This window comes from Drosophila miranda, chromosome 2, assembly GCF_003369915.1.
Source record: "Drosophila miranda strain MSH22 chromosome 2, D.miranda_PacBio2.1, whole genome shotgun sequence".
Classification (NCBI taxonomy): Eukaryota; Metazoa; Arthropoda; class Insecta; order Diptera; family Drosophilidae; genus Drosophila; species Drosophila miranda.
In genome coordinates this window covers 30,389,743-30,416,961 of record NC_046675.1, presented here as the reverse complement: position 1 = coordinate 30,416,961, position 27,219 = coordinate 30,389,743, and the positions used below count along the sequence as shown (strand labels likewise).

General features: G+C 46.0%; 7 protein-coding genes across 9 annotated transcripts; 3 read left to right on the top strand and 4 right to left on the bottom strand.

The window, feature by feature from the left end:
• Window positions 1–2: 2 nt before the first annotated feature.
• On the top strand, window positions 3–1,799 carry LOC108154810 (T-complex protein 1 subunit zeta-like). Its single transcript, XM_033390086.1, has one exon. The coding sequence runs from the start codon at window positions 89–91 to the stop codon at window positions 1,685–1,687; it is 1,599 nt and encodes a 532-aa protein (XP_033245977.1). The 5' UTR covers window positions 3–88; the 3' UTR covers window positions 1,688–1,799.
• Window positions 1,800–1,846: 47 nt separating this feature from the next.
• On the bottom strand, window positions 1,847–3,652 carry LOC108154813 (protein SET). The gene is made up of 4 exons (XM_017285214.2): window positions 3,236–3,652; window positions 2,529–2,718; window positions 2,106–2,462; window positions 1,847–2,044 (listed from the first exon to the last, which is right to left on the bottom strand). The coding sequence occupies exons 1-4, from the start codon at window positions 3,476–3,478 to the stop codon at window positions 2,034–2,036; spliced, it is 801 nt and encodes a 266-aa protein (XP_017140703.1). The 5' UTR covers window positions 3,479–3,652; the 3' UTR covers window positions 1,847–2,033.
• Window positions 3,653–4,150: 498 nt separating this feature from the next.
• Window positions 4,151–9,727, top strand: LOC108154809 (histone-lysine N-methyltransferase Su(var)3-9). 2 transcript variants are annotated; one of them, XM_017285209.2, is made up of 5 exons: window positions 4,163–4,338; window positions 4,955–5,129; window positions 7,926–8,162; window positions 8,231–9,104; window positions 9,168–9,727. In XM_017285209.2, exons 1-5 carry the CDS (start codon window positions 4,273–4,275, stop codon window positions 9,235–9,237), a joined length of 1,422 nt encoding a protein of 473 aa, XP_017140698.1. In that variant the 5' UTR covers window positions 4,163–4,272; the 3' UTR covers window positions 9,238–9,727. The 2 variants fall into 2 exon arrangements, with proteins under 2 accessions (XP_017140697.1, XP_017140698.1); XM_017285208.2 differs by lacking the exons at window positions 7,926–8,162; window positions 8,231–9,104; window positions 9,168–9,727 and adding an exon at window positions 5,804–7,807 and having other exon boundaries at window positions 4,151–4,338.
• Window positions 9,497–15,866, bottom strand: LOC108154818 (homeobox protein prospero). Of its 2 annotated transcripts, XM_017285218.2 has the most exons (4): window positions 15,780–15,866; window positions 13,666–15,706; window positions 12,419–13,473; window positions 9,497–12,350 (listed from the first exon to the last, which is right to left on the bottom strand). In XM_017285218.2, the coding sequence occupies exons 1-4, from the start codon at window positions 15,839–15,841 to the stop codon at window positions 12,263–12,265; spliced, it is 3,246 nt and encodes a 1,081-aa protein (XP_017140707.1). In that variant the 5' UTR covers window positions 15,842–15,866; the 3' UTR covers window positions 9,497–12,262. The 2 variants fall into 2 exon arrangements, with proteins under 2 accessions (XP_017140707.1, XP_033245973.1); XM_033390082.1 differs by lacking the exon at window positions 9,497–12,350 and having other exon boundaries at window positions 13,381–13,473; window positions 13,653–15,706.
• A 40-nt stretch (window positions 15,867–15,906) lies between these two features.
• LOC108154819 lies at window positions 15,907–17,881 on the bottom strand. The gene is made up of 2 exons (XM_017285219.2): window positions 17,712–17,881; window positions 15,907–16,194 (listed from the first exon to the last, which is right to left on the bottom strand). The coding sequence occupies exons 1-2, from the start codon at window positions 17,752–17,754 to the stop codon at window positions 15,920–15,922; spliced, it is 318 nt and encodes a 105-aa protein (XP_017140708.1). The 5' UTR covers window positions 17,755–17,881; the 3' UTR covers window positions 15,907–15,919.
• Window positions 17,882–20,162: 2,281 nt separating this feature from the next.
• On the top strand, window positions 20,163–22,781 carry LOC108156385 (putative ammonium transporter 2). The gene is made up of 3 exons (XM_033388786.1): window positions 20,163–20,661; window positions 20,718–21,113; window positions 21,170–22,781. Exons 1-3 carry the CDS (start codon window positions 20,234–20,236, stop codon window positions 22,050–22,052), a joined length of 1,707 nt encoding a protein of 568 aa, XP_033244677.1. The 5' UTR covers window positions 20,163–20,233; the 3' UTR covers window positions 22,053–22,781.
• Window positions 22,636–26,668, bottom strand: LOC108156384 (heat shock 70 kDa protein cognate 4). Its single transcript, XM_017287800.2, has 2 exons — window positions 26,500–26,668; window positions 22,636–24,807 (listed from the first exon to the last, which is right to left on the bottom strand). Exon 2 carries the CDS (start codon window positions 24,805–24,807, stop codon window positions 22,849–22,851), a length of 1,959 nt encoding a protein of 652 aa, XP_017143289.1. The 5' UTR covers window positions 26,500–26,668; the 3' UTR covers window positions 22,636–22,848.
• Between the last annotated feature and the right edge of the window lie 551 nt (window positions 26,669–27,219).

The window sequence follows — 27,219 nt, the reverse complement described above, 5'->3', positions numbered from 1 at the left end:
ATATGGTCATACTGTTCAAATTTTTGTCAAATCAGGCCGCACGCAAGCTCAGTTTTCACTTTATAAAAGGTATTCATTGTAAAAAAAAATGGCTTCGATGAGCTTATTGAATCCCAAGGCCGAGATTGCGCGTGCCGCCCAGGCTCTGGCCATCAACATAAGCGCCGCCAAGGGTCTGCAGGATGTGATGCGTACCAATCTGGGGCCGAAAGGAACAGTGAAAATGCTGGTCTCTGGCGCCGGCGACATTAAGATCACCAAGGACGGCAATGTCCTGCTTCATGAGATGCAAATTCAGCATCCAACTGCATCGATGATTGCCAGGGCCAGCACCGCCCAGGACGATTCCACTGGCGATGGCACCACAACTACGGTGATTCTTATTGGAGAGCTGCTTAAGCAGGCTGACATATACTTGTCGGAGGGCTTGCATCCACGCATCATGGCCGCTGGCTTTGGCAAGGCCCGCGAAAAGACGCTCGAGGTACTCGAGAATTGCAAAGTTCCGGTGGAAATCAACAAGAAGAATCTGATGGAGGTGGCCAACACCAGTCTGAAGACCAAGGTGCATCCCGTTCTGGCCGATCTACTTACCGAGGTGTGTGTGGACGCCATACTGACCATTGCCAATGGGACCCTGAAGCCCGTTGATCTGCACATGGTCGAGCTGATGGAAATGCAGCACAAGACCGCCACGGACACGCAGCTGGTGCGTGGTTTGGTCATGGACCATGGCGGCCGCCATCCGGAGATGCCCAAGCGTTTGGAAAAATGCTACATACTCACGGCCAATGTCTCGCTGGAGTACGAGAAGGCTGAAGTCAATTCTGGCTTCTTCTACAAGACAGCCGAGGAGCGCGAGGCCTTCGTCCGGGCTGAGCGTGATTTCATCGATCAGCGTGTAAAGAAGGTGATCGATCTGAAGCGTTCGCTGTGCGACGGCACAGACAAGACTTTCGTGCTGATCAACCAGAAGGGAATAGATCCCCTTTCCCTGGATGCCCTCGCCAAGGAGGGCATACTGGCTCTGCGTCGCGCCAAGCGTCGCAACATGGAGCGTTTGGCTTTGGCTTGCGGCGGGACCGCCTTGAACACCTTTGAGGATCTGCAAGAGGAGCATCTCGGCTATGCAGGAGTCGTGTACGAGCATGTTCTGGGCGAGAACAAATACACCTTTGTGGAGGACTGCAAGCATCCGCTTTCGGTCACCATTCTGATCAAGGGCCCCAACAAGTACACCATACTCCAGATCAAGGATGCCATTCGCGACGGTCTGCGCGCCATCAACAATACAATTAGCGACAAGGCTCTGATCCCTGGAGCTGGCGCCTTCGAGGTGCGTGCCTACAACGAGCTGTTGGTCTACAAGGACACCATCAAGGGCAAGGCCCGCCTGGCAGTTCAGGCCTTTGCTGATGCCCTGCTGGTGGTACCCAAAACTCTGGCCATCAACAGCGGCTACGATGCTCAGGACACCATTGTGAAGCTCGTCACCGAGGATCGCTCGACCCCCGATCTAGTTGGGCTCGATTTGGCCACCGGTGAGCCTATGAAGCCCGCCGATATGGGTATCTACGACAACTACATTGTCAAGAAACAGATCATCAACTCGTGCTCAATCATAGCCGGCAATCTGCTGCTCGTCGACGAGGTAATGCGTGCTGGCTTGACCAGCCTCAAGGGTTAGGACTCCCAAAATATATATCTTATCCTTAATACAACTAATGTTCACTTAATACAAACCTAACCTATTGGGTTTAAAAATAAAAGCTATGCTTCAAGCCCACTCTGTTAAGAGATTCACGTCTGTCGTTTTTTTTATTTGTAATTTAAAAATTCCTTTTAATTTTTCTTCATGGCCAATACGCGCTCGATTTTTTACTTCAAATAAAAAAAGGGTTGGGTTTTCAGATTAATTGTGGGGTTGACTTTAGCTCTACGAATTTCTCATAGAATCAAATATAATGGTAAAATTGGTTGTGGGAGGGAGGGAAAAAACACTTTGGGCTTTCTGTTTATCCATACAATAAGGTTTACTTGTCATCTGAAAAAATTGATTATTTAATTTACATTTGTTTTACTTGCATATAATGATAAATGCTAACCTTCATCTTCGTCGTCGTCCTCGTCCTCACCCTCGCCATCCTCGCCGTCTTCGTCCTCGAACGTCTCCTCCTCGTTGTCGTCATCTTCCTCGTCTTCTGGCTCCACTTCAATATCAGGTACTAGGTAATACTGCAGTGGGTTTGGCCAAAGATCATCCTTTATCAGTTCTGCAATTTCATCGTTGACGGGATCGGTGTTATCCGAGAACCAATCAAAGAAGGTCTTATATTCGGAATTGCGTTTCTTCTTGTTGCCATAGGGTTTCGTCAGAAGCTGTTTCAGCAGATTCTTGCCCTCCTTCCAGTTAATAGGAGTGCTAGTCGACGCTGGCCAGTCCGAACCGTTCTCTGAAGCAGCTGTTAAGGCGGTTAAGGAACATATTTAAACACGTTACATTTGCAGTTTGAGAGATCCTATCTTACCCGCTGAGTTCAAATGGAACTCTTTGGTGAGCACCTTATTTTCAAAGTATGGATTCTCATCAAAATGGAAATTAATGCGATAGCCAGATTTGATATCTTCGAATTCCTCAACCTCCAGCTTGTTTAGGGCATGCAAACATTCCTCCTCCTCTTCGTCCAGGATGCCTGATACTTGTGGGTGGTTGATGAACTGAAATGGGGAGAGAATTGAGTTACGGACCTTATCATGGCACAGCACAGCACACAATCGATAACGATAGTCGACACTCTTTCCGGCGCCATTGCACAGCAAGTACGCAATTTTTATATAATTTGCAACACAAGGAAGCAGAATGAAGTCATTTTAATGCGGAAACAGCTTTATCTCAAGTTATTAAACTCAAGCTGCACGTAAAATTAGCTTGTTTTTCTAGCAGACAGGCAGACACATCTATCGATACACACACTCACACGCTCGCGCAGAAAAAGAGCGGTGCGGCGATGGCGGCGGCATCAAAAGATGAAGAAAAAAAATTGCCTGAATAGAGACAAATTTCATGGATCTGATGGGTGTTTGGGGGCAGAAACCATTAAATTTTTTGTCTATCTTGCTGTATCAGCTTTGCCGCCACTTTTTAAACACTTGGAACACGAAAGTCGGTTCCTAACATGAAAACGCACACCATGCAACTCATGGCCGGGACCGGAAAGATGCGAGATAGACTTACCGATGTCACCCAGAAGTTTGGTACCCTCTTAACGAGCTCGCTTCTTTTCTCATAGCACGGCTTCCTGAGTTTGTTGTATTTCTGCTCAACCTTAAGGATCTCCTCGCTGGCCTTCTCGTTTAGCGCATCAATCTCGTTTTGGCAGGCATCGATTAACTCCAACGCCTCAGACTCCTCCTCATTTAGACTGGCAGATCCATCGATGTTTCCATCAAACTTTGGTCGCTTTGGCATGCTCGACATTCTGCTCGTTTTTTTAGTGTGTGTGGGTGAGTCTGGGTATGTGGGTGGGTGACACTTGTGCAATTACAAGTAACTTTACAAGTAAGTAAAACAATTTCAGCAAAACGGCGGTACAGTCGACGAGCAGGAGCGGATTTTTTTCGTTTGCGGCAGAACCAGTGTGACCGACCCTCAGAAATATATCGATGAAAAATCGAGCTTAGCGCGCTACAGCCCCCTCTATTTTAACAGTGGAACGGCTGGCAGTAAATGGCGGATAATATTACTGATTGTGAATTCTTCTTGTAGATGCCATCTTTCCCCTGAACATAATAAAAAACCACGCGCTAAAATTATTATATTTTTTGTATTATTTTCGGTAGAATATTCAAATGTTCAATCTGTAAAAATGTATCGATGGTTTTTTCGACCTTCAAGATACATATCACAAAAAAATAAAATAAAAATAACTTGTACAATTTTGTGGAGATCCTGGGGGAAAATTGCATTACTTATACAAAAAAAACAACGAGCCGACGCAATAATTACGGAGGGCAATTCTTGGAGCAACAAGGAGCAGCGTTTTCCAAATAATTTTAAAAATTGCAATGTCTACATATCGCGGGCCGGAACCATCGGATCGACTATCGACCTATCGAATTAAAGCATTCATCCTCGATTTGTAACACTAGAAAACTACATTCGTGTTTTCCGCCCTTTACAACACGCGCAGAGAATATTTGATGCCTAGGTGAAGGAGCTGGAGATTAATTTTATAATTTTATATATAAATCGTTTTTAAAAACATTAAAAACATGGCCACGGCTGAAGCTCAAGTCAATGTGAATCGGAATTTGCAAAAGCAGGACCTTAGGAATTTGGTAAGCATACGAAAATTGCAATCTACTCGCGACATCTCGTCTTCTTTTTGCCCGTGTGAAAGTGTACGCGTCGTCATTATTGTGCCGCTTCTACTGAAAACGGCGGGGTGCGGAGTCAGAAGGACGCGCCCAGATATCTTTGTATGGAAAAAAAATAATTTCTTAAAGCAGCCACAACAATTGAACTTTAAGCATTTAAGCTAGTATCTGTGTTGCTCACAACATTTTGTTGTTTCTCACACCCACGGGGGGTGAGCGTACACACGAAAAATGCAGCACGTGGCGTTAGTTTCTGGGCTTGTGCGGATTTTCAGGGGTTTTTTCATACAGGGCATCTAGCATTGTCATATGTCTGAAATGTGTCGCATCTTGTCAGTGGTTTTGCGGAAATTGAGCGGCACATTTGTTGCCACCAGTCTATCTGATGCAATACAAATGACATTCTAACCTCAAAATCGACGGCTTTCCCATACACACACACATTACAAATTCTCGTGCGTATACTACGAGAAGTTTAGCGTATAGAGGGGGTGGTAAAACACGATAAGAACATCCCCCACAGTACGCAACTCCATTCATTGATCATTGTTTTGTGTCTACCCTATGCGTCTTGCAGGAAGTCAGCAACCTTACACCTCTGTCGCCCGAGGTGATCTCGCGCCAGGCGACCATCAACATCGGCACAATCGGACATGTAGCACACGGAAAGTCCACCGTAGTCAAAGCCATATCCGGCGTGCAGACGGTCCGCTTTAAAAACGAATTGGAGCGCAACATTACAATTAAGCTCGGTGAGTGGAGGGATATGCAAAATGTGGTGATGATATACTCTCTATACTTGTAAAGCAATAACTTAAACTAAATTAGACCTAACCCTCATGTATCAATGTAAATGGCTTAAGCATTTGGGCTCTGATCTCCTCCCCTGTGTGGTTGGATCGACTCAAGCATTTCCGAAGCGATCTTTAGCCTCTTAAGTACACTGTGACGACGGCACACCCGCGTAGGTAGCCGCCAAATGCTGCTGCTGCCTGCGAGTTATAGCCTGCTCCTTAAATTAGTTTTGAAATGTCGCTGGTTTGCATCGATTTATAAATGGTCAAAAAGCGTTCTGTAAATGATTGTTCTCCTTTTGTAATTGTGTAATTTGTATATTTAAATTGCTGGATTAGCACGCTGTGCCCCTTCCAAGGTGTGTCGTCGCCTTTGTGTAGATAGAAAGAGTTGAAAAGAAAGTTGTAGGCAGTTGCGTCTTTTTGTTAGGAATCTATCTCTCTATTCCTGTATGCTTAGACCTCTTGCAATGATTGATTGTTTATTATGATTGATTGACTGATAATCCAGCAATTTAATTAATTGCAAATCTTTTTCTTCTTTTCCCGTTTTTTCGTTTGTCCAACGACGCGCGGCACCACACGCCGCGCGACCCACAAAAAAACATGTCCAAAACAATTGTCATTTGCAGAACGCTTAAGCGAAAAGAAAATCAAGCTACTTTTGAAATCCAAACACCAGCGACACAAATACGATATCCAGCAGCAAAAGCGGCTACGGATTCTCGCCGAGCGGCGAAAGGCCAGGGCAATGGCACCCCTTGCCTCCGCTTCAGTGCTAGCCCCATCCATGGAAACAGCTCGTCCCCGTATTCGCAGCACCAGCCTAAACTCATTAAGTCCCAGCAACAGCAGCGGCTATGGCAGCATCCTCGGCTGCGATGATAGCGATCAATCATCACAGCTGGTCCTGAAACCGAACGTTCTTAAGCGACGACGTAGCAGCTGTGTCCAGATACCCACTCCAGCAGCCAAAAGGAGCAGGAACAACGATGGAACGACTGTGAAGAGGCGACCCAAGGGCGAGTACATTGTGGAGAAGATCGAGAGCGTGGAGGTGGTCCAGTTTCAGCCCGTTTTCTTTGTGAAATGGCTGGGATACGATGTAAGCGCGAACACATGGGAATCGTACGTAAATCTATCCGATTGTGCCGAAATGGAAAAATTTGTTGAGCGTCATCTACAGCTGCATCAGCATTATATAGCCCAGCTCACGGGGGAACTGGATACGCAGTTGTCGGACATACCGCCGACGGAAGATCTTAAGACTATTAGCATTGCAGAGATTGATGCCTATGATCCGCTCGAGTTGCAGATTGATTTTATACTGCTAGCGCAATACCGTGCCGCTGCCAGCCGCAGCCAGCGGGAACCGGAGCGAATCGGTGCGCGTGCCCTGCACCGCATGCAGGTCAGGCGGTCTCACTTTGCACGGCGCAAGCAGCTGATTGATTTATCGCGGTTTGAGCAGCGAATGAATCGAGTCGAGCTGCCGTCGCCGCCCATACGAGTGGAGAACAATTGGGATCTGGACACGATTGACAGCGGCTTCAAGTACATACAAAAGAACATAATTGGTGAAGGGGTACCCAAGCCGCAGGCTGGACTTGTGGGTTGTATGTGCCGCCACGAGAGCGGAGAACAATGCACCGCCTCCTCCATGTGTTGTGGAAGAATGGCTGGTGAAATCTTTGCCTACGATCGTACCACGGGGCGTTTGCGGCTCCGGCCGGGCAGTGCAATCTATGAGTGCAACAGCCGATGCTCCTGCGACGAGAGTTGCACGAATCGTGTGGTACAGAATAGACGAAAGCATCCGCTTGTGCTCTTTAAAACCAGCAATGGCAGTGGTTGGGGTGTCCGCACACCGCAGCCATTGAAGAAGGGAGTGTTTGTCTGCGAATATATCGGCGAGATCATCACGTGCGAGGAGGCTAATGAGCGTGGCAAGGCCTATGACGATAATGGGCGTACCTATCTGTTTGATCTGGACTACAATATATCGCGTTATAGCGAGTATACGGTGGACGCGGCCAACTTTGGCAATATATCGCATTTTATCAATCATTCGTGTGATCCCAATCTGGCCGTGTTCCCATGCTGGATCGAGCACTTAAATATGGCCCTGCCACATCTGGTCTTCTTCACCATTCGTCCGATTAAGGCGGGGGAGGAGCTCAGCTTTGACTACATTCGGGCGGACAACGAGGAGGTGCCATATGAGAATCTATCGACGGCTGCGCGTGTCCAGTGTCGGTGTGGGGCGGCCAATTGCCGGAAGGTCCTATTTTAAGTTCCATGTACAACGCCAGCGATTGGTTTTTTTTGTTTTTTTTTTTTAAATATTAAATATGTATTGCACAATATGCAGGAGTAATTTATTTCCAAACCCATTGCACTGCCAAAAGCAAGAGCACGACAAGCATGAGTTATCGTTTTTCGGAATATTTTTGTTCCACGGTTAAGTTTAGGATATGGACAACAGCTTCTGCTTATCATTTTTCATGCACTTTATTATTGTTATTATCAAGTTGGCATTGCATTTTAAATCACTATTTATGTAGGATATATGATTGTATATTACTGTCCAAATATCACATTATCAATTAAAAATAAACAAATATACAAATAAATAAGATACAATTTGTATAGATTATGGCACGCTACATAGTTGGGGGCTATGGATGCTCGGTGGTTTATTAAGAGCTTAAAGGTTTTCATTTGTGTGCATTCTTGTTTCGATATGTTTTCCAGGTTATGCCAATGCCAAAATCTACAAGTGCGACAATCCCAAGTGCCCGCGTCCGGCCAGCTTTGTATCGGATGCCTCGAGCAAGGATGACAGCTTGCCCTGCACGCGACCCGCCTGCTCTGGCAATTTCAGACTGGTGCGGCATGTGAGCTTTGTGGATTGCCCCGGTCACGACATTCTTATGGCCACCATGTTGAACGGTGCCGCTGTAATGGATGCCGCACTGCTGCTCATTGCTGGTGAGTGATTATCCAATCTACATCTCCAATCTCCTGGCATTAGCTAAGCTAACCTTTTGTGCTTACAGGCAATGAATCCTGCCCTCAACCGCAAACCTCTGAGCATTTGGCTGCCATTGAGATCATGAAACTGAAACAGATCTTAATATTGCAAAACAAAATCGATCTGATCAAGGAGAGCCAGGCGAAGGAGCAGTACGAAGAGATCACCAAGTTTGTCCAGGGCACCGTTGCCGAGGGCGCGCCGATTATACCCATTTCGGCCCAGCTCAAATACAACATTGATGTGCTCTGTGAATATATTGTGAACAAGATTCCTGTACCGCAGAGGGACTTTAATGCGCCGCCCCGTCTGATTGTCATCCGCTCCTTCGATGTGAACAAGCCGGGCTGTGAGGTGCAGGACCTGAAGGGCGGCGTCGCCGGTGGCTCCATTCTGAGCGGTGTGCTGAAGGTGGGCCAGGAGATCGAAGTGCGTCCCGGTGTCGTGACCAAGGACAGCGATGGCAACATTACCTGCCGCCCCATATTCTCGCGGATCGTTTCACTGTTTGCCGAACAGAACGAACTACAGTATGCCGTTCCCGGTGGCCTGATCGGTGTGGGCACAAAAATCGATCCCACGCTCTGTCGTGCCGATCGTTTGGTGGGCCAGGTGCTGGGTGCCGTCGGACAACTGCCGGACATCTATCAGGAGCTGGAAATTTCATACTACCTGTTGCGTCGCCTGCTCGGCGTACGTACGGACGGCGACAAGAAGGGTGCGCGTGTCGAGAAGCTGCAGAAGAACGAGATCCTGCTGGTCAACATTGGATCGCTCAGCACTGGCGGTCGCATCTCGGCCACCAAGGGTGATTTGGCCAAGATTGTGCTCACAACTCCGGTGTGTACCGAGAAGGGCGAGAAGATTGCCCTCAGCAGACGTGTAGAGAACCATTGGCGGTAAGTACTACACAGCCATCACCCGTCCAATCATACCAATCTAATTACATTCTCTGCTTGCAGTTTGATTGGATGGGGTCAGATCTTTGGAGGGAAGACAATTAATCCCGTTCTGGACAGTCAGCCGAAATAGAAATAGAATAAGGACCCCCCCCAGCCCAGCCCGATTCCGATCCCGATTGGTTCTCCAAGCCGTAGCAGTGCAGTAGCAGCATCATCTTTATTAGCCCCCAAAAGCGTATTTTATGTCCTGCTCCTTGGTCTCCCTCCTTCCGCCGACGCCAATGTGTCCTTTGATCAAACAAAAAACAACAAACAAAGCAAACTACATACATAACTTAATTTATTGAATTTTGTTGTATGTACATAAAAAACACAAATTTCGCTTGCGAGTGTTTTGCATCCATAGCAGAATCAGGCATTACAAAACAAACAAAAAACTAATAGGTTATACCATATACATATAAAACAAAAGGCAAAATCAGATCGCATCGTAAAATTGTTTTTATGATTTAAATACAAAAAAAGGAAAATGAAACGAAACGAAAGATAAACAAAACATAACAAATTGTATTGCATTTTTTACAATTAAAACCATGAGAATGACTTCTTATTATGGGAAATGAATGAGATTTTGAATCATAAATAGCACAGGGTGGATGGAGGGTCTCTTGGAAGCCGCCCTTAATTTGGGATGATGCGACTTTCCCGCCAACGCTGGAAAGTAGGCAATAAATCGGGAAATTCTCCATTCCATATACAATCGGAAACACTCTATGAATATTTCATTATAGACCAATTTATTTTTCCACGTTTTTTAGTTCAATTAAATTTAAATAGTTACAATACGATTTGTTGTTCAATAACACATTGATACTCGTAATATTTGTTTTTTGTGTTTTTGTTTTAAGCAATTATTCAGACAAATGTATGTCATCGAAACATTTGATGGACATTGATTATTAGCCAATGTAATCGCAGGCTATCGACAAACATCATTTTCAGTGCTGAATAATTTTGAAACGGTTTTTGTTTTTGTTTTTTTCGAATTTGGTAAATTTGTTTTAACTATCGCCACACACTAGTTTTAATTATAATTTATTTTTTACTTTCATTTTCCATTTTGTAATTTGTAAACTACTTTTTACCAAGTATTTTGTTTTATTTCGTTTTAGTTTAATATTTGGTTTCATGAGATTTTTCATCAATAGTAAATATAGCTTAATGAATAAAAATTCGTACTTAGCCGTGATGTACATATGTTCTTTTGTTGTTGTTGTTGTTGTTCATTGAATAGTTTTTGGGAACTAAATTTTGATAAATGACTCGTCACTAATAAGTTATATTTTGAAAAACGTTTGATTCCATTGATTATTTTGTAATACTATTGAGTAATTTCTGTTAATACTTTTTAATTTCCCTTTTTGTTAAGTTAAAGCCCCCCACCATCGCCCGTAGGGGTGAAGGGGGGGAGACAAGATTGCGTTGTGGTCAGTACACGCTTTGAGCATTTCATAACAGAGTTTGTTTTGTTTACATTTTCGTTAATTATATATCCGAAACTAAACAACAAATTGTACATTCTTATAGATACATATACTATATCATTGGTATTTTGAGCATCGGTTGAACACAATTCAGTTTTCGTCAGACCAAGAGTCCCCCGGCGGATCCGAGATCGCGTTTTACAACCAAAAAGCCAGAACAAAAAACCATTCTCGTGTCTTTTGTCCATAGTTAAATTATTAACTGAAGAAACTATAAGCCAAAGGAAATCAATATTCATATGCAACTTTTCTCTCTATTCTCTGGAATTCTTTGTCCTTCATCTATTTTAAGCTTTCGACTAATTGCTGGCATAACTAACTCCTGGCTTAGTATCTCCTCTCGGTTGTTGAGTATGATTACGACTAGTTTTTTGTTTGTTTTTGTTTTGCAAATTGATTAAATCAAACAATTTATATTTGTATTATCTGAGCAGCCTAGTTCCTGCTGCCTCTCACTGCTGCTTGGGGACGTGGCTCTACTATCTATCATATATTTTTTGGTGACTACATCGTTAGCATTAGACGACTGACTGCCTTGAAGGGCGGAGATGGTTGGTACGTGGCTACAAGGATTAGCACTGCCTGCCGAATTAAGAGTTAAAATTAAATGATTCGTTAGCCAAGAAGTCCTTCGTTATCGATAAAGAAACCGTCTAATGTCTAAATACGACTTTAAAAACAATTTTTACTCTTACATTTCTATACACTCAATTATGTTCGTTTTATATATTGTACATTCATTTGGGAGTTATTATTATTATGGAAAAAAATAACAATTGAAGAAATTCCATGGAGTGCGGCGTGTAAGGAAGAACTTTAGGCGCTTAGGTTATTGGAATGTGAGCCAATATTTCTTTTGTGTATAAGTTTAAGATAAAGCTTATACTAGAGTCCTTTTTTGTGTGTTTTTTTGGGCTGTGCAGCGTCAGGGAGCGGGGGAATACCTTCAAATTTGGTCAGATTCCATAGTTATAAAAAAGTTACGATACATTATATAGAATAGATATTACATATACAATACATATATAATAATTATTGACAGTTAACGGTTGGCAGATGGCAGTAATGTTTGACATCTTTTTCTCATCTTAATCGTAATATATTCAAATGCATAATACGCCAAGTATTCAACAGTTCCTTTAATCCATTAATTCATTAATCCATAATGTGTGATTATAATTGATTTCTCTTCCTTTGGTTTCCTTCGTTCCTAATGGTATCATATACAGTGTTTTCTTCAATTACATACATACAGAGATATACAGAGGGGTTGGGTTGGTGCATAACAAACACGCAAATTTACATGCCGCCGATTGGTTAGTGTATCTTCATGGATATATCTAAACAGTCAATGAATCTACATATTCAATGCCATAACTATTCGTTAGATATACAATACATTACATTACATTCGTGAGCATTAGATTAAGTACATTTTCGTATGCCTATATACAAGATATCTCTTTCAGTTATGCAGCAACAAGTACGCTGATATCTAACTCTTAGCTTTACTCTTTGCGATTTTTGGGTATTGTTGTTTTGTAGCCTACGTTTTCTTTAGGATGCACACGCTTCTGGCCCGGGGGCACCTTAAAGAAAATGGCTTAAATCTCATTCGTTGACATCCTCGTCCGATGAGCTGGCAGCGGGAATCGTTGAGAATTGCCACGGCTCTCGATTGTTGTTCTTGCTAGAAGATCTGCAAAGGAACAGGCATTATATTATGAACAAGAGCAATCTCTTTTCCATGAGTTGTAGATCACTCACCCATGCTTCTTGGCATTGCTGGGCAGCGTATGCGAACTCCGATAGTAACTGTCGTGCGGCTCTTCTTTGGTCTCTTCGAGCGATTTACGCTGCAGCGTCATGGTCTCTTGCGGGGAGGCTGATGAGCCGCCGCCACTCATCTCCGCATCCAGATAGTATTTGGCACTCTGCGCTATCTTGCAGTTCTCGCACTCGCTCAGATAGTCATCGTCCAGGCTGGTGTCGTTGGGCAGGAAGTGCTCCTTGGGATTTAAACAGTTCTTCGAGGTGGTGCAAACGGGCAATTGCTTGCTCGGTGTTGTAGATGCCGATGCCGTTGCCGATCGTACGCCGCTGGCGCTGCTCTTGGACGCCGCCAACGGATAATTCGGCATCTGGCAATGGGCGATAGCCGGACTCGTGCTCGTGCCCGTCCCCGTTCCTGTGTCGCGCTTTACACGCAATATCTTTGGCAGTGTTGTGCTTTTGGATGTAACAGCAGTCGTTGCAGCCGTTCCCTGTCCTCCCCCTGTAGCATTGTTGTTCTCCACCGACGGTATGCTGATCACCGATGGCACCTTGCTCACCACACTGTTGATGGTGCTGTTTAGCGACACCTTGCCGCTGATGTGCTTGGGCAGGGTGTAGGTCACGTGATTGGCCAGTGGATAGAATGTGCTCGAGTTGATCTTGCCGCTGGCCAGCAGCAGCTTCTCCCCGGTGCTGGCTGCGTTGGGACTTGCCGGCGGCAGTGTCAGTGTGGGTGTGGTTTGCTCTTTCCGCTGGACACTCGAGCTGGCGCCGCCGGGCTTGCTCAGCGTATAGATTGTGGCCACGCTGTTGTTGTTCGACGAGGAGGAGGAGGATGTAGGAGCCGGCGCCGTTGATGTTTTTGTGACTGTGGCGCTTTTTAAATTCGTTAGGCTTTTGTAGAGTTTCGGTGGTAAAGTTGGATTGCTTTGATCGGGATTTTGCTGTTGTTGTTGTTTCTTTTGTTGCTGCTTCTGCTGTTGCTGTTGTTGTTGGTTAAAGAAATGTTGCTGCTGTTTCTGTGTCAAACTCAAGTAGGCATCAACCTGCAAGTACGTACAGGATTAGCCCTAAAAGCCGAAGCAAATCTCAGATCGGGGAATGGAATAAGGCATCATCATCATCTCACATCACGAGCCAATCAAAAATTGTATCAAATTTCGATTATTCGCCATAACATTCTCCGTTCTGCAAGCTAATCTCTCACAATGATGGGATTACTTACATTTCGAACTCACCTTTCGATTCAAGTAGGCGCTGGAGAGCACATCGGCGGCCCCACCGCCACCGCTACTGCTGCTGGATGCACTGCGTCCGGCTGCACTCCCGCTGCCATTTGTGCTGCGACCCCGCAGCTCCCCCGAATTGCTGGACGATGAGGAACGCTTCTGGACGCGACCCAATACGATGGGCGGTGCGGACACATCCTCGGCATGTTGTAGCGGCGGCGGTGGTATGATGGCCGAGACATTCACACCGCCACTGGAGCCACCCGAACTGCCGCTGACATGTGGATGATGATGCGTCTGCGTCTCATCGCCCACCTGCTTGGAGATGGTGGCAATCTTTAGCTCATGTCCGCATGCTGCCCCCCCACTGCGCTTGAGGGTGCCAACGCCTGCAGCCGTTATAAGATCCTGAGCATGTTGCTGCAGATTCGTCGAGGACTTGGCCCGCTGGCCGTATGCCAGAGTCCCAGCATGCCGGACACTGCCACCGCCCCCAACTGCCGCCCCGGGCGACAGGGAGCATGTGGGGCTGGAATTGCTGCTCGAGTTGCTGAACAGCTTGCCGGCTCCACTGAGAAAGGCATTGGCATTGGCCGTGCTGCCCATGTAGGACATGGGCACATGCTGGATGGGGCACTGGCACATCGGCTTCTTGCTGGCCTTGCTGCTAGCTGCCTCACTGCTGTTGCTGTTACTGCTGCTACTGCTCTTGGACTTGCTGCTAACATTCACCTGCAGCGGATCGGCCACGGCAAAGTATCGGGGAATAGTGCGATGGTAGCGACGTGAGCTCGAGGGTGTCTTATTGCTCGACCCGGACACTAGACTGAGCTGCTGCTGCTGTTGTTGCTGTTGCTGTTGTTGGTGCTGCTGCTGCTGCTGTGCCTTGAGCGTCGCATGCAACGGCAGCTGCGTGGCCTGGTCCGCTGTGCTACAGGCAGGACCCGCTGAAATGGTTGATATTTCTAAAGGCTGCAATATCTCCATGGAAGGCGCGGACATGGCAGCTGCCAGCATCTGTTGATGGTGTTGCTGTTGCTGCTGCTGCTGCTGTTGTTGATGCTGCAACACTTGGGCATGCGTGGGTGTGGCCAGAAGTTCGCTGCTGGCGGGGAGGGAATGATAGCTGGCTGCACTGGCACTGGCATTGATCTCCACATCGGCCACCGTGAGATACTGCTGCTGTTGCGTTTGCTGCTGCTGCAGCTGCTGCTGTTGCGGCAACTGATGGAGCAGTTCCTGGGAGCCGCGTGGCGTTGTCCTGCGTGACGCCGTGTAGGAAGCAGAGCTACTGGTGGCAGCCGCCGTGGTAACGCTGGCGCTGATGTTCAAATGACAGTTCTTGTAGCTGCACTCGCTGCTCCCACCCCCACTGGGTTTGGGCATTGTCTGTAGGCAGATGGAACCATTGCTGACCTGAGCCTGGGCCAATTGTTGCTGATGTTGCAGCTGGAGCTGCTGGTGGTGGTGTTGCTGCTGCTGCTGTTCGAGGCTGTGCTGCTGCTCGCTCTGAAGGCTATATGGTGGCTGGTGGTTCTCGCCCGTGGCTATGGTGGTCACGCCCCCGCTATTGATATTGATGTTGATCAGATTCGTGGTGCTCTGCGTGTACTGATTGGACTGTGGCAGAACTGAGCCACCTCCGGCCGCTGCAGCGGCGGCGGCGGCCATCTGATGGGCGTGCTGCGGATGGGGCACCAATTGCTGGGCGTACGGGGCATGATGCTGCTGCGGCTGAGTGTGCAGCTGGAGCGTGTGCTGTTGGAGGTGGGCCTGGTGCGCTTGGAGCGCCTGTTGCTGCTGTTGCTGTAGCTGTTGCTGCTGGCTAACGCTCGCGACGGCACGCTGCGAGCTGGCCGGCAGGCTGACCACGCACTGGGCACTTAGCGCCTCTGCCTGGGAGATGGCCACTGCCTCCTCATACGGAGGCGGAGCCTCGCCGCGTGGGAAGTGCGGCTTCCACAGTGGATAGTGGGTGGCTGCTCCACCGTACGAGTAATCGATGGCACTCAGATTCCCCTCCATGTAGCCCATGTTTCCAGCAATGTATCTGGAGGGAACAGATACAGAGAAATGCTTTCACTGTCTATTAGGGACCGGCTAGGGGCTGTTTAAAGACTCACCCAATGCTTCCCACAATGCTGCGCTGATCCTCGGCATTCTGTCGATTCTCTCGGGCCCGCATCTTGCGCTGCCTCAGCCGATTGACCAGGAAGAAGAGCAAGGACAGGGAGAGCGTGGCAGTGATGCCACTGGCCACCAGTCAAATGCCAAAGTCCGTGCTCCCATCGCTGAACTGATCATCCAGGCAGATCACCTCACAGCAGTTGTTCCCGCTGCCCACCGTCTGGAAGGACTTGCACTTGCTGAACGCCTCGCACAGCACCATCTTGCAAGCCTTGGGCAGACCGCTGTCGCAGATGCACAGCCGGCAGGAGTCCGGCCCGGGCATATAGTGCATTCCCGTCTCGTACAGCTTGCCATTGTAGTCCCGGCAGTGTCCGCCGGGTATGAGGCTAGAGCTCACCGCGTTACCATCTGTGGAATGTTTCCAAAACGATATCTTGAATTGGTGCTGCTGGTACTGTATTTTAAAGCATATTTATAGGGGACTAAACTTAAGACTGAACACTGGAGAGTCTGTAAATTCTGCTAGATTCTGATATAGATTGTTATTGTTCCAGAAACTCTTTCCAGAACCTTCGAACTAACAGCAGCAGCCCTGATCATTCCAGAAGCTCGATGATTTCCCCCTGTATTTTACAGTTACCACAAATCCAAGTACGTATGCACTCTCAAACACATACACTACCATATAATGGCACACTCGATGGAGGCTGGGGGCTGAATTCTTTATTTTGACACACTTGACCAACTTTTCGCTGATTTAACATTGTGCCACCAAAAACACACGTACACAACCACAAAACGCACAGATACAAATGCATAGACAAAGTGCAGCAGGTGCTGAATGAGAGAAAGAGAGAGAGTGAGGGAGCTGCACAGCTACATAAACCAGCAGCGAAAGTGAGGGAGGGAGACCATGATATTTATCACTTGAATGAAATTAAATGCAAACGCAGAATATTTTCGACATCATTTAAATGCTAAACAGCAAAAGGAAATTCAAATTAAAAACAAATATACATACAAATGTGTGCATACAGTACAACACACCCACATATGCGTGTGTGCAGCATGACAACGGCGGGGAGGCAAGCTTAGTTCCCAAAGCGACCATACCATACCTAATGCGAATTTCTGGTCAGGAAACGCACGAACGAAAATGGCAAACACACACACACTCACCCTCGCGACACAAAAAAAGAAGAGAAAAAATGTTGCCTTTTATGCGAGAGTTTCCAAGTGAAATTTCTGTGTACATGTGTGTGAATGCTAAATACATACACAGGCAACATACACACCCAGTCCAGCCTCCTGCCGCCCCCAACACCAGCACAATAGTACACACCCATACACAAACAGGAGCCAGGGTGTACATGCAAAAAATAAACACCATACACACAAACAACCCACCCACCTACACGGACATCCAAACATATATTAATATATGTATATGTGTGTACAGAAGCAAAGCAAAATTTTGCAGGCCACTTCCTTCGTATTGCCATTTCCATTTCCCCAGCACCAAGCACCGTTATGCCCCCTTTTCGCAGGAGTTTCTGCTGCTGCTGCTCTGCTCTGCTCTACTGAGAAAAAGAGCGAACCGAAGCGCAGCATGTGCCGTGGTATTGGTATACATACATTGGTATATGTATGTGTGTGGCCCGTGCCCCATAAATTGTGAACTCTGTGGCCATGGACCATATTTCCAATTATTGTAGAAGGAGCCAACCCAATCGAAATTGATTTTACATGAAAAACCTTGTAGTCGCTTCTAAGGAGTTTTATATATGTTGGACTTTTGAAATATTATACAGTTTCGCCATTTTCACTCTCTTTGCTGCTCCGCCAGGATATGGAGCTGATTTTAACATGTGTATGTGTGTGTGTACCAAAAATTTTTCGCACTAGTTTTCCCCACTAGCTTTTACCTTTGGCATTTCCAATGAACGCAAGCAATGCCAAAAAATACATATTGAGCACGGTGAATTCGCACTTATAGCCGAACAATTAGTTAAAGCTTGTTAATTGATAGAGAACTTTTTTATTAACAGTTTATTTTCAACAGTTTTTTTTACGAACGTTCGAGCCAACCAGTGTGACCGCGGACTTATCGATACGATATACGGTCTGACCCTCAGAAATATACCGTTAATGTACCGATGAAAAAACGATCTTAGCCCACCTAAAACCCCATTGTTTAAACTTGAGTTGAACAGCGGAAATTAGCACTGGTTGTAAATTCTTGTTGAAGTTTCATCCTTCTTTTTTCCCTACATAAAAAATTAACACAATATCTTTTCATTGAACTGCTCTAAAATTCTTCAAGATACCGACTGGTCGACAATGGGTTAAATCGTCCTCTGTCCAGGATAAGAATTCATATTCCTCGATTTCGATCTTCGGTCTAATATTTCTATCTAGCTGGGACTCCCAAATCCGAACACAGAATTTAATTCCGATGATGAATCGATTTTCTACAAGAGTGGCTAGTATTAAGCACTCATTTTTATTGGATTGTGCCTAAAATAAGTTTTAAGCAAAAAGTACAAAGCATGAAACGTAAGTCACGGAATGAAACGTAAGTGTGTGTAGACTATTACGTCATTGCTGCTGGTCAACTCATTCAGCTATGAGTATGGACATTTGTATACCCTATTTCCTTAAATAATATTAAAATAGTGTTTCCCAAACTGCTTTGAAACGTAATTAATAATCAATTTTTTTTAGATTGAAATGTTTTTAGGTATTAATTCATTTGATTAGTTATCTGTATATACTCGATTGTATTGTCGTTATCTTGGCGGCAAATTCTAATTTTAAACGAGGGGGAACGTTGTGAGTTGCTGCGGACACCGCAACTCTACAGTTATACCCGATACTAAGTCAGTATGGCTCCCCTCCGGTAGACGCCGCTAATATTAAACGACACGACAAAGAGTGCGTGCGAGAGAGACAGAAAATCAGTCTGAGCGTGACGTCGGGCGCTGCGCGGCCACTGCAAATTGATTTCTTGCTTTTGGCTACAAAAATGATCCGATCTGATCCAGATTCAGCAATCTGATAGATATGGTCGTTATCTATGATTCTGCGTTTTTAGTTTTCTCGAATCCACAAGATGCAACAGATTTTCGTCCTTTGTGGGGGCGGAAGGGGGTGGGGCGAAATTTTGAGATATACGTTTTATAGTGAGATCTAACAGGAGTGCGGATACTAAATTTGGTTACTCTAGCGTTAATAGTCTTTGAGATTTGTGAATATCCCCAGATTTTCGTCCTTTGCGGGGGCGGAAGGGGGTGTGGCGAAATTTTGATACAAACTCGTCTCGGTCCGATATATTAGGAGTGTGGATACCAAATTTGGTTGCTCTAGCTTTTGTAGTCTCTGAGATCTAGGCGCTAATGTTTTACTCTAAGCAAAGCCGCCTATGCTACGTGTGTGTTAGAGAGAGACAGGGCGAGAAATATGAAATTGTTTTCTTGATGCTGGCTATAATAATAACACGATCCAATTCAGATTCTGCAATCTAAAAGATATGGTCATTCTCTACGATTCGGATGCCACAGATTTTCGTCCTTTGTGGGGGCGGAAGTGGGCGGGGCGAAGTTTTGAAATATTTTTGTAGCAGTGACATATCACAGAAGTCTGGATCCAAAACATCGTTGCTCTAGCTCTTATAGTCTTTGAGCACTAGGCGATGAAGGGGACGGACAGACGGACAGACGGACGGACGGACGGACGGACGGACAGACAGACATGGCTCAATCGACTCGGCTATTGATGCTGATCAAGAATATATATACTTTATGGGGTCGGAAACGATTCCTTCTGGACGTTACACACCACAAATCTAATATACCCCAATACTCATTTTGAGTATCGGGTATAAAAATACAACGCGTAAAACTAGTTTGAGTGATGAAACGTTGATTTGGATTTTCGTTATTCAACGACCGTTGTCTTTCCACCTTCTTCGCATGTTTTATTATGAGTGTAGTATAATTTTCAGGTGCTTTAATGTGATGTCATAAAATCCACATTGAAATCAAGAGGCTTAGAATTACTTATTGATATATGTATGTACCTACTTCTTTATCCCACTTTGGGTAGTTTAATTCAATTAAATGCAAAATGTCCCCATTAATTTTCCAATACGTTTCAGTCATGCAAATCCCAAAAACTACACAATGTCAAGCATTCAAAGGGCCATGTGAAAAAATCAGCAAAAAGAATTTAGCCGCCGTAAACAACACGCACACGAAATAATTGACGAATTGCTGAAAGGCGGCGACTAAATTGCAGTTAAATCAAATGCAGGTAATTTGCAAACATTCATTTATTCAGTGGGAGAATTTGGCTGACTCGAATTTGATGTTTAGCATGACTTCCCGGATACTCGTCGACCATCACGCGAGGCTGTCGGACGTCCTGAGCGGTGGAAGCGGCTTCGAAAATGGACAACGCCACGGCAAGCGGTTTGAAGGGGATCGAGCGAAATCATAGTAACTATGTGATACCCGGACTCTATGACCTCTCCACGGAGGACACCAACTGGGTGCTGACCTCGTCCTTTATCATTTTCACAATGCAAACGGGATTTGGCATGCTGGAGTCTGGCTGTGTGTCAATCAAGAACGAGGTCAACATCATGATGAAGAACGTGATCGATATTGTGCTTGGCGGATTCACCTATTGGCTCTTTGGCTATGGCATGAGCTTCGGCCGTGGGCCGCTCTCCAATCCGTTCATAGCTATTGGAGACTTTCTTTTGGATCCGCCCGTGGGCGATGCCCTGATGGGTCAGATATTTGCTGCCTTTCTTTTCCAGCTCTCGTTCGCCACCACGGCCACGACCATTGTGAGTGGCGCGATGGCAGAGCGGTAAGAGCGATTCTTTAGAGAGTATCGATTATCATGGCATAGCCTTTTCATTCCAGTTGCAACTTTAAGGCCTACTGCCTGTTCTCGTTCCTCAATACGGCTGTCTATTGCATTCCCGCTGGCTGGGTGTGGGGCGAGCATGGATTCCTCAATAAACTGGGCGCCGTGGATATTGCCGGCAGCGGACCCGTGCATTTGATTGGCGGTGCATCGGCCTTTGCCTCAGCCGCTATGCTGGGTCCGCGTTTGGGCCGCTACTCCGAGGGCTATGATCCTCTGCCGCTGGGCAATCCAGTCAACGCCTGCATGGGCTTGTTTGTGCTCTGGTGGGGATGGCTAGCGTTCAATTCGGGCAGCACTTACGGCGTTAGCGGAGCGAAGTGGCAGTATGCAGCGCGAGCGGCCGTAATGACGATGATGGGCTCCTTTGGCGGCGGCTTCACTAGCTCCATGTAAGCATGTTAGCATGTAAAATGTTAGGCTAAAATTCAGTCTTTGCCATCCACAGATTCTCCTTTTGGCGGCACGACGGTGGGATGGACATTATGGATCTCATCAATGGAGTGCTCGGCTCGCTGGTGTCCATCACGGCCGGTTGCTTCTTGTATCGCGCCTGGGAGGCCTTGGTAATTGGAGCGATCGGTTCGTTGCTCTGTGTGCTGGCTATGCCCCTGTTCGATCGCTTGGGCGTGGACGATCCGGTGGGTGCCAGTGCTGTGCATGGCGTCTGCGGAATCTGGGGTGTTATCGCCGTGGGACTGTTTGCCGACAATCCCATACCTCTAGACACGACCAACGGTCGCATGGGTCTGTTCAAGGGCGGTGGCTGGTACTTGCTCGGTATTCAGACCCTTTCTGCTCTTTGTCTGGCATCTTGGGGCATTTGTTCAACGTTTCTGCTCCTCTATGTGATCAACAAGATCATACCAATACGCATGGATCCGCACGAGGAGCTGCTGGGCGCCGATCTCACCGAGCACCGTATACGTCACAGTCAAATTGGTCTGTCGCGTGCCATCTCCGCCCTAGCGCCCATTCAAGTGGATCTCAAGAATATAGCTGGGGTCCAGCCAATCGGCATTAATCCTGGCCACGAGCGCAGCATCGACCAACTACGTGCGGCCGAGGACAAGCTGCATCAGTGGCAATCCTACCTGGAGCAGGTGAGCAATCCGCGGATAACCCGACATAAATTGGTCGCTGATTCGGACATCACCTTCAAACCTAAAACGCCGAGCAAGCCTCCGGGAAATGTCTTCAGCCGCAGACCACTCACCAGAGAGCTCATCAGCGATGGCTTCTATCGTCCCAACAACAGCGAGTTACCTGTGATTGGAGCTACTATATCCAATAAGCTGGACAAAGATCCAAACTTTGCTTGGGTTGATTAGTCAGATGTTAGAATGTTCCCCTCCCCCAAATAGGAAACCAAGTACACGCTCTTTTAGAGTAAACCTTTGAATGTGTTGAGTAAATCTCATGCTCAAACTTGCAATAAAATATAGTAAAAGTATGGCCTTTCATTTGATTTTTAGATCGCTGCCATACAGGTACAATGCACCTGAAGATTCATTTATTTATTTATATAAAGCAAGCTGAGAGCAATAGCTGCTTAGGCCTACCTAAAGATATGTCTACTATACAACCTGGCAAATGTACAAACCCAACGACACTCAGAAGATTATAAATATGCCCTGCTTTTATCTACTAAACCACCTGGCCCGCGTCTGTTTTAATATGCATACAACAGGTCATTAGCCAGATATGATAGTGGCAGCAGAACAAATATTGATCCAACGTACAGTGGGACAAATCATCAATCTTACAGGAATAATAAGAATAAATACAATTGGGTATAAATGTTTTTGCAATTCTCAAATTAATTTATTGAATTCAAGTATAAGCAAATAAATTGTTTGTTTGGTGATCGATCGATGATAATAATATAATATATATTATTTATGCAGCTCTGTGTGGATAGTTGGGTTCCTTTATGAGAAGTGTGGTAATTATTAAATGATCCTCAAAGAAGCAGTCGTCTTATTTTGGTTTGATATTAATCGAATTTCCAATTTAGAGTCCAGATTTAAATAACTCTTGTAGTGTTTTGTTGTTTTTTAGACAAGAGAACTGATGTACTTTTGGATGGTTGAGAGTGGGTGTGGAGTTTGGGTATTTGAGAATGGTTTAGTCGACCTCCTCGATGGTGGGGCCAGAACCGCCGGCACCAGCACCGGGAGCACCAGCTCCAGCTGCACCGGGAGCTCCGGGCATACCGCCGGGCATGCCACCAGGAGCACCGCCAGTGCTCTGGTACAGCTTGGTGATGATCGGGTTGCAGATACCCTCGAGCTCCTTCTGACGGTGCTCGTACTCCTCCTTATCGGCCAGCTGGTTGGCATCCAGCCACTTGATGGTCTCGGTGCACTTGTCCAAGATGACGGTGCGGTCAGAATCGGCGATCTTGGTCTTCAGATTGTCCTCATCGAGGGTGGCCTTCATGTTGAAGCAGTACGACTCGAGAGCGTTCTTGGCGGAGATGGTCTCCTTCTGCTTCTCGTCCTCGTTGCGGTACTTCTCGGCCTCGTTGACCATGCGCTCGATATCCTCCTTGGAGAGACGACCCTTGTCATTGGTAATGGTTATCTTGTTCTCCTTGTTGGTGGAACGCTCCAGGGCAGTGACGTTCAGGATGCCGTTGGCATCAATATCGAAGGTGACTTCGATCTGGGGCACGCCACGTGGTGCTGGGGGAATGCCCGACAGCTCGAACTTTCCAAGGATATTGTTGTCCTTGGTCATGGCACGCTCGCCCTCGTACACCTGGATGAGCACACCGGGCTGGTTGTCCGAGTAGGTGGTGAAGGTCTGGGTCTGCTTGGTTGGGATGGTGGTGTTGCGCTTGATCAGCACGCTCATCACACCGCCGGCGGTCTCGATACCCAGAGACAGTGGGGTGACATCGAGCAGCAGGAGATCCTGCACCTCCTGCGACTTGTCGCCGTGCAAGATGGCGGCCTGGACAGCGGCACCATAGGCAACAGCCTCATCGGGATTGATCGACTTGTTCAGCTCCTTGCCGTTGAACAGATCCTGGAGCAGGCGCTGCACCTTGGGGATACGGGTAGAGCCACCGACCAACACAATGTCGTGGATGACCGACTTGTCCAGCTTGGCGTCACGCAGAGCCTTCTCCACGGGGTCCATGGTGCTGCGGAACAGATCGGCGTTCAGCTCCTCGAAACGGGCACGAGTGATCGAGGTGTAGAAATCGGTACCCTCGAACAGAGAGTCAATCTCAATGCTGGCCTGGGTGGACGACGAGAGGGTACGCTTTGCGCGCTCGCAGGCGGTGCGCAGACGACGAAGAGCACGCTTGTTGCTGGTCAGGTCCTTCTTGTGCTTGCGCTTGAACTCCTGCACAAAGTGGGTCACTAGACGGTTGTCGAAATCCTCACCACCAAGATGGGTATCACCGGCCGTAGATTTGACCTCGAAGATGCCGTCATCGATCGACAGAATGGACACATCGAAGGTACCGCCACCCAGATCGAAAATAAGCACGTTGCGCTCACCAACAGCCTTCTTGTCCAGGCCATAGGCGATAGCAGCGGCCGTGGGCTCGTTGATGATACGCAGCACATTCAATCCGGCAATGGTACCGGCATCCTTGGTCGCCTGACGCTGAGAGTCGTTGAAGTAGGCTGGCACAGTGATGACGGCATTCGACACTGTCTTGCCCAGGTACGCCTCGGCGGTCTCCTTCATTTTGGTCAACACCATGGAGGAGATCTCCTCGGGGAAGAAGGTCTTCTTCTCATCCTTGTACGTAACCTCAATCTTGGGCTTGCCATCTACACTGACCACATCGAAGGGCCAGTGCTTCATGTCAGACTGCACAGCAGAATCCTCAAACTTGCGACCAATCAGACGCTTGGCATCGAAGATCGTTTGGGTTGGGTTCATCGCCACCTGATTCTTGGCGGCATCACCAATCAAACGCTCCGTGTCCGTGAAGGCAACATAGGATGGTGTCGTACGATTACCCTGGTCGTTGGCAATGATCTCGACCTTGCCATGCTGGAACACACCCACACAAGAGTAGGTTGTGCCCAAATCAATACCAACAGCAGGTGCTTTAGACATCTGCAATAAATTATATAAAAATTATTTATTAGTTTCGATTTTCTTTCCACAAACACGTAATAATTCGAATGAAAAATAAACTGACATTGAACAGTTATTTCAAAGGCAGCTGTTTTCTGTTGGAACGTAATTGCTACTGACGTGCCCTGGCACTGGGTGCATTGATCCCATGAGACATGTGAGGAACTGAGTTGTTATGACACTTTCACCCCTTGAAAAATTGTGTAGAAAACGTTGAAAACGAAAGACCATTTCATGGGTCACCGCAGCACTGCGGAAAGTGCAGTGGAAAGCAAACCCCGCAATTGAATGATTTATGACAGCTTTTGTATAAGCAAACAACAGCTCAGTTCCAATGTACCAAAGGGTTCATAAAACGTGGCCAGCGTTAGAACAAATTTTCGTATGCGTCGTAGTAAAAGCGTAATCGCATTTCTCCATTTACAGCGGCCATTTCAGTTTTCGCTTTGCCTTTTATGTTTGTATTTCTCATGTGGCTGAAACTGGTTGCCAGCCCAATGTCGGAGTCATAGCCGAGTTTGGCGAACACACAAAGGCAATGACTAATGCCGAGTTTGTTAAAAAAAACGGGAAGATCAATGATGAAGCTATAAACATGGCGGTCGATCAGCAGCTGCTGCCATTATTTTTCTTTGAAATGCGCAAGTAAAAAAAAAACCGCATGGACAAAGACGAAAATTCTGGAATGCGAAATAAGCGAACACACACGTGCATGCACACAAACACACACGAGTGCGTACGTGAAACCACGCTGAGGCCGAGCCATTTTGAAGGGGTGAGTGTGTGGCGGGTTGGAACGAGACAACTATAGTGTCGAGGGCGCGCAAAGAGCATTTCTTTGTACGTTTGTATTGGTGTTACCCTCTCACAAACACACGTGAGGTGTACTTTGGATGCCGGTTAGCAACTTAATTTTAGCTAAATTATATGAAAAACCCGCAAAAAGTATTAATTTATGGTGTTAAAAACTATTTTTATCTCATCCGTGTTTATTAAACGGATCTGAATCATCCGTCTGTGTGGGAAAAAGCATGTTGTTAGGCGTGGTATGCATGGATATGTGTGCGCGTGCGAGAAGCCGCAAACATTCATTGGAATATTCTAGCAAAGAGCAATAGCACTTTGAAATTAATAGGCAATTACGATGAGTAATTTTGGCATTGATTAATTTTATACAACAGCAGTAAATGTACATGCAATGTAGGCGCTGGATGACGCAAGTTTTTTTTATCTATGCCTGCCATATTGTATGTATGCATGCGTATACATATGTGTGCGAGCGTGCATGTGAGAATGAAGCGGCAAATTTTCCCAATGGAATATTCCAGAAGTTCCACAGTCACATTTTGCATTAATAAGCAATTACAGAGATTAACTCTGGTTTCGTACTATCTGATTAATTATTACTCATCAAAATACACATGAAAATATGTGCATGTCTGCTTGTGTGCGTACAAACTGAAATAATTAGTTTTAGGTCACAGGCCAGAACATTTTCCTTTACTATGCAAGTATTGATTGAACATGAAAATGGGTGCATGTAAGCGGATCAATAAACTACGTTATATAGTATACACGAAAAGCACGTGGCTTCCTTTTCGTTTTCTAGCAACCATATCAAAACTAAGCATAAACACTTTTCATACCATAAATACGTGACTCGGCACTTACCTTTGTGTGTTTTCTTTAGTTAAAACGTACTAAAATATGTGTAATCCTTCACTTTTGTCCCACTTAATCAATCTTTCTGTCGATTAGACACTCGGACAATCAAACTGGCGGTTTTTTTAGGAATAAAAAATTGAAAACCTCCGTCCCGAATGAAATCTTTCTGTCGAGTGTGACCGCGGAAATATACCGAAACATACGGTCTCATTTTAAAAATACACCGTAATTATACTGACAAATTCAAGTTATGTTATACATATTCCTCGTTTTTGATCTTCCGTCGAATATTACCAGCTATATAGAACATTTAACCGTGCCCACTCAGTTTTAGCCCATTGATGAATCAATTTTCTACACAATTGGTTAGTTTTTAGTCCTTGCTTTTATTGTATTTTGACTAAAACAAGGTTTAAACAAAATAGTTCAACAAAAAAAAAACAGTCGCAATGTTGCTGGTATTTGAAGACGTGATGCGTGTATAGCCCTTTGTACACCCTATTTCGTTAATTTTATATGAAGATCAAACGTCATTTATTAAGACCTTTTCTCAAATTGATATGTTTGTGACTTATTCATGTGTATTATTAGTATCTTGTATATATTTATGTCGATCCTGATACCTACTGAGCCTTGGAAGACAAACGTATTCACAATTCTATAACATGTATTTCCCCCAGGGTATGTGCATGGAATTAGCAACATGTTTGTGTGTGGAATGAGACT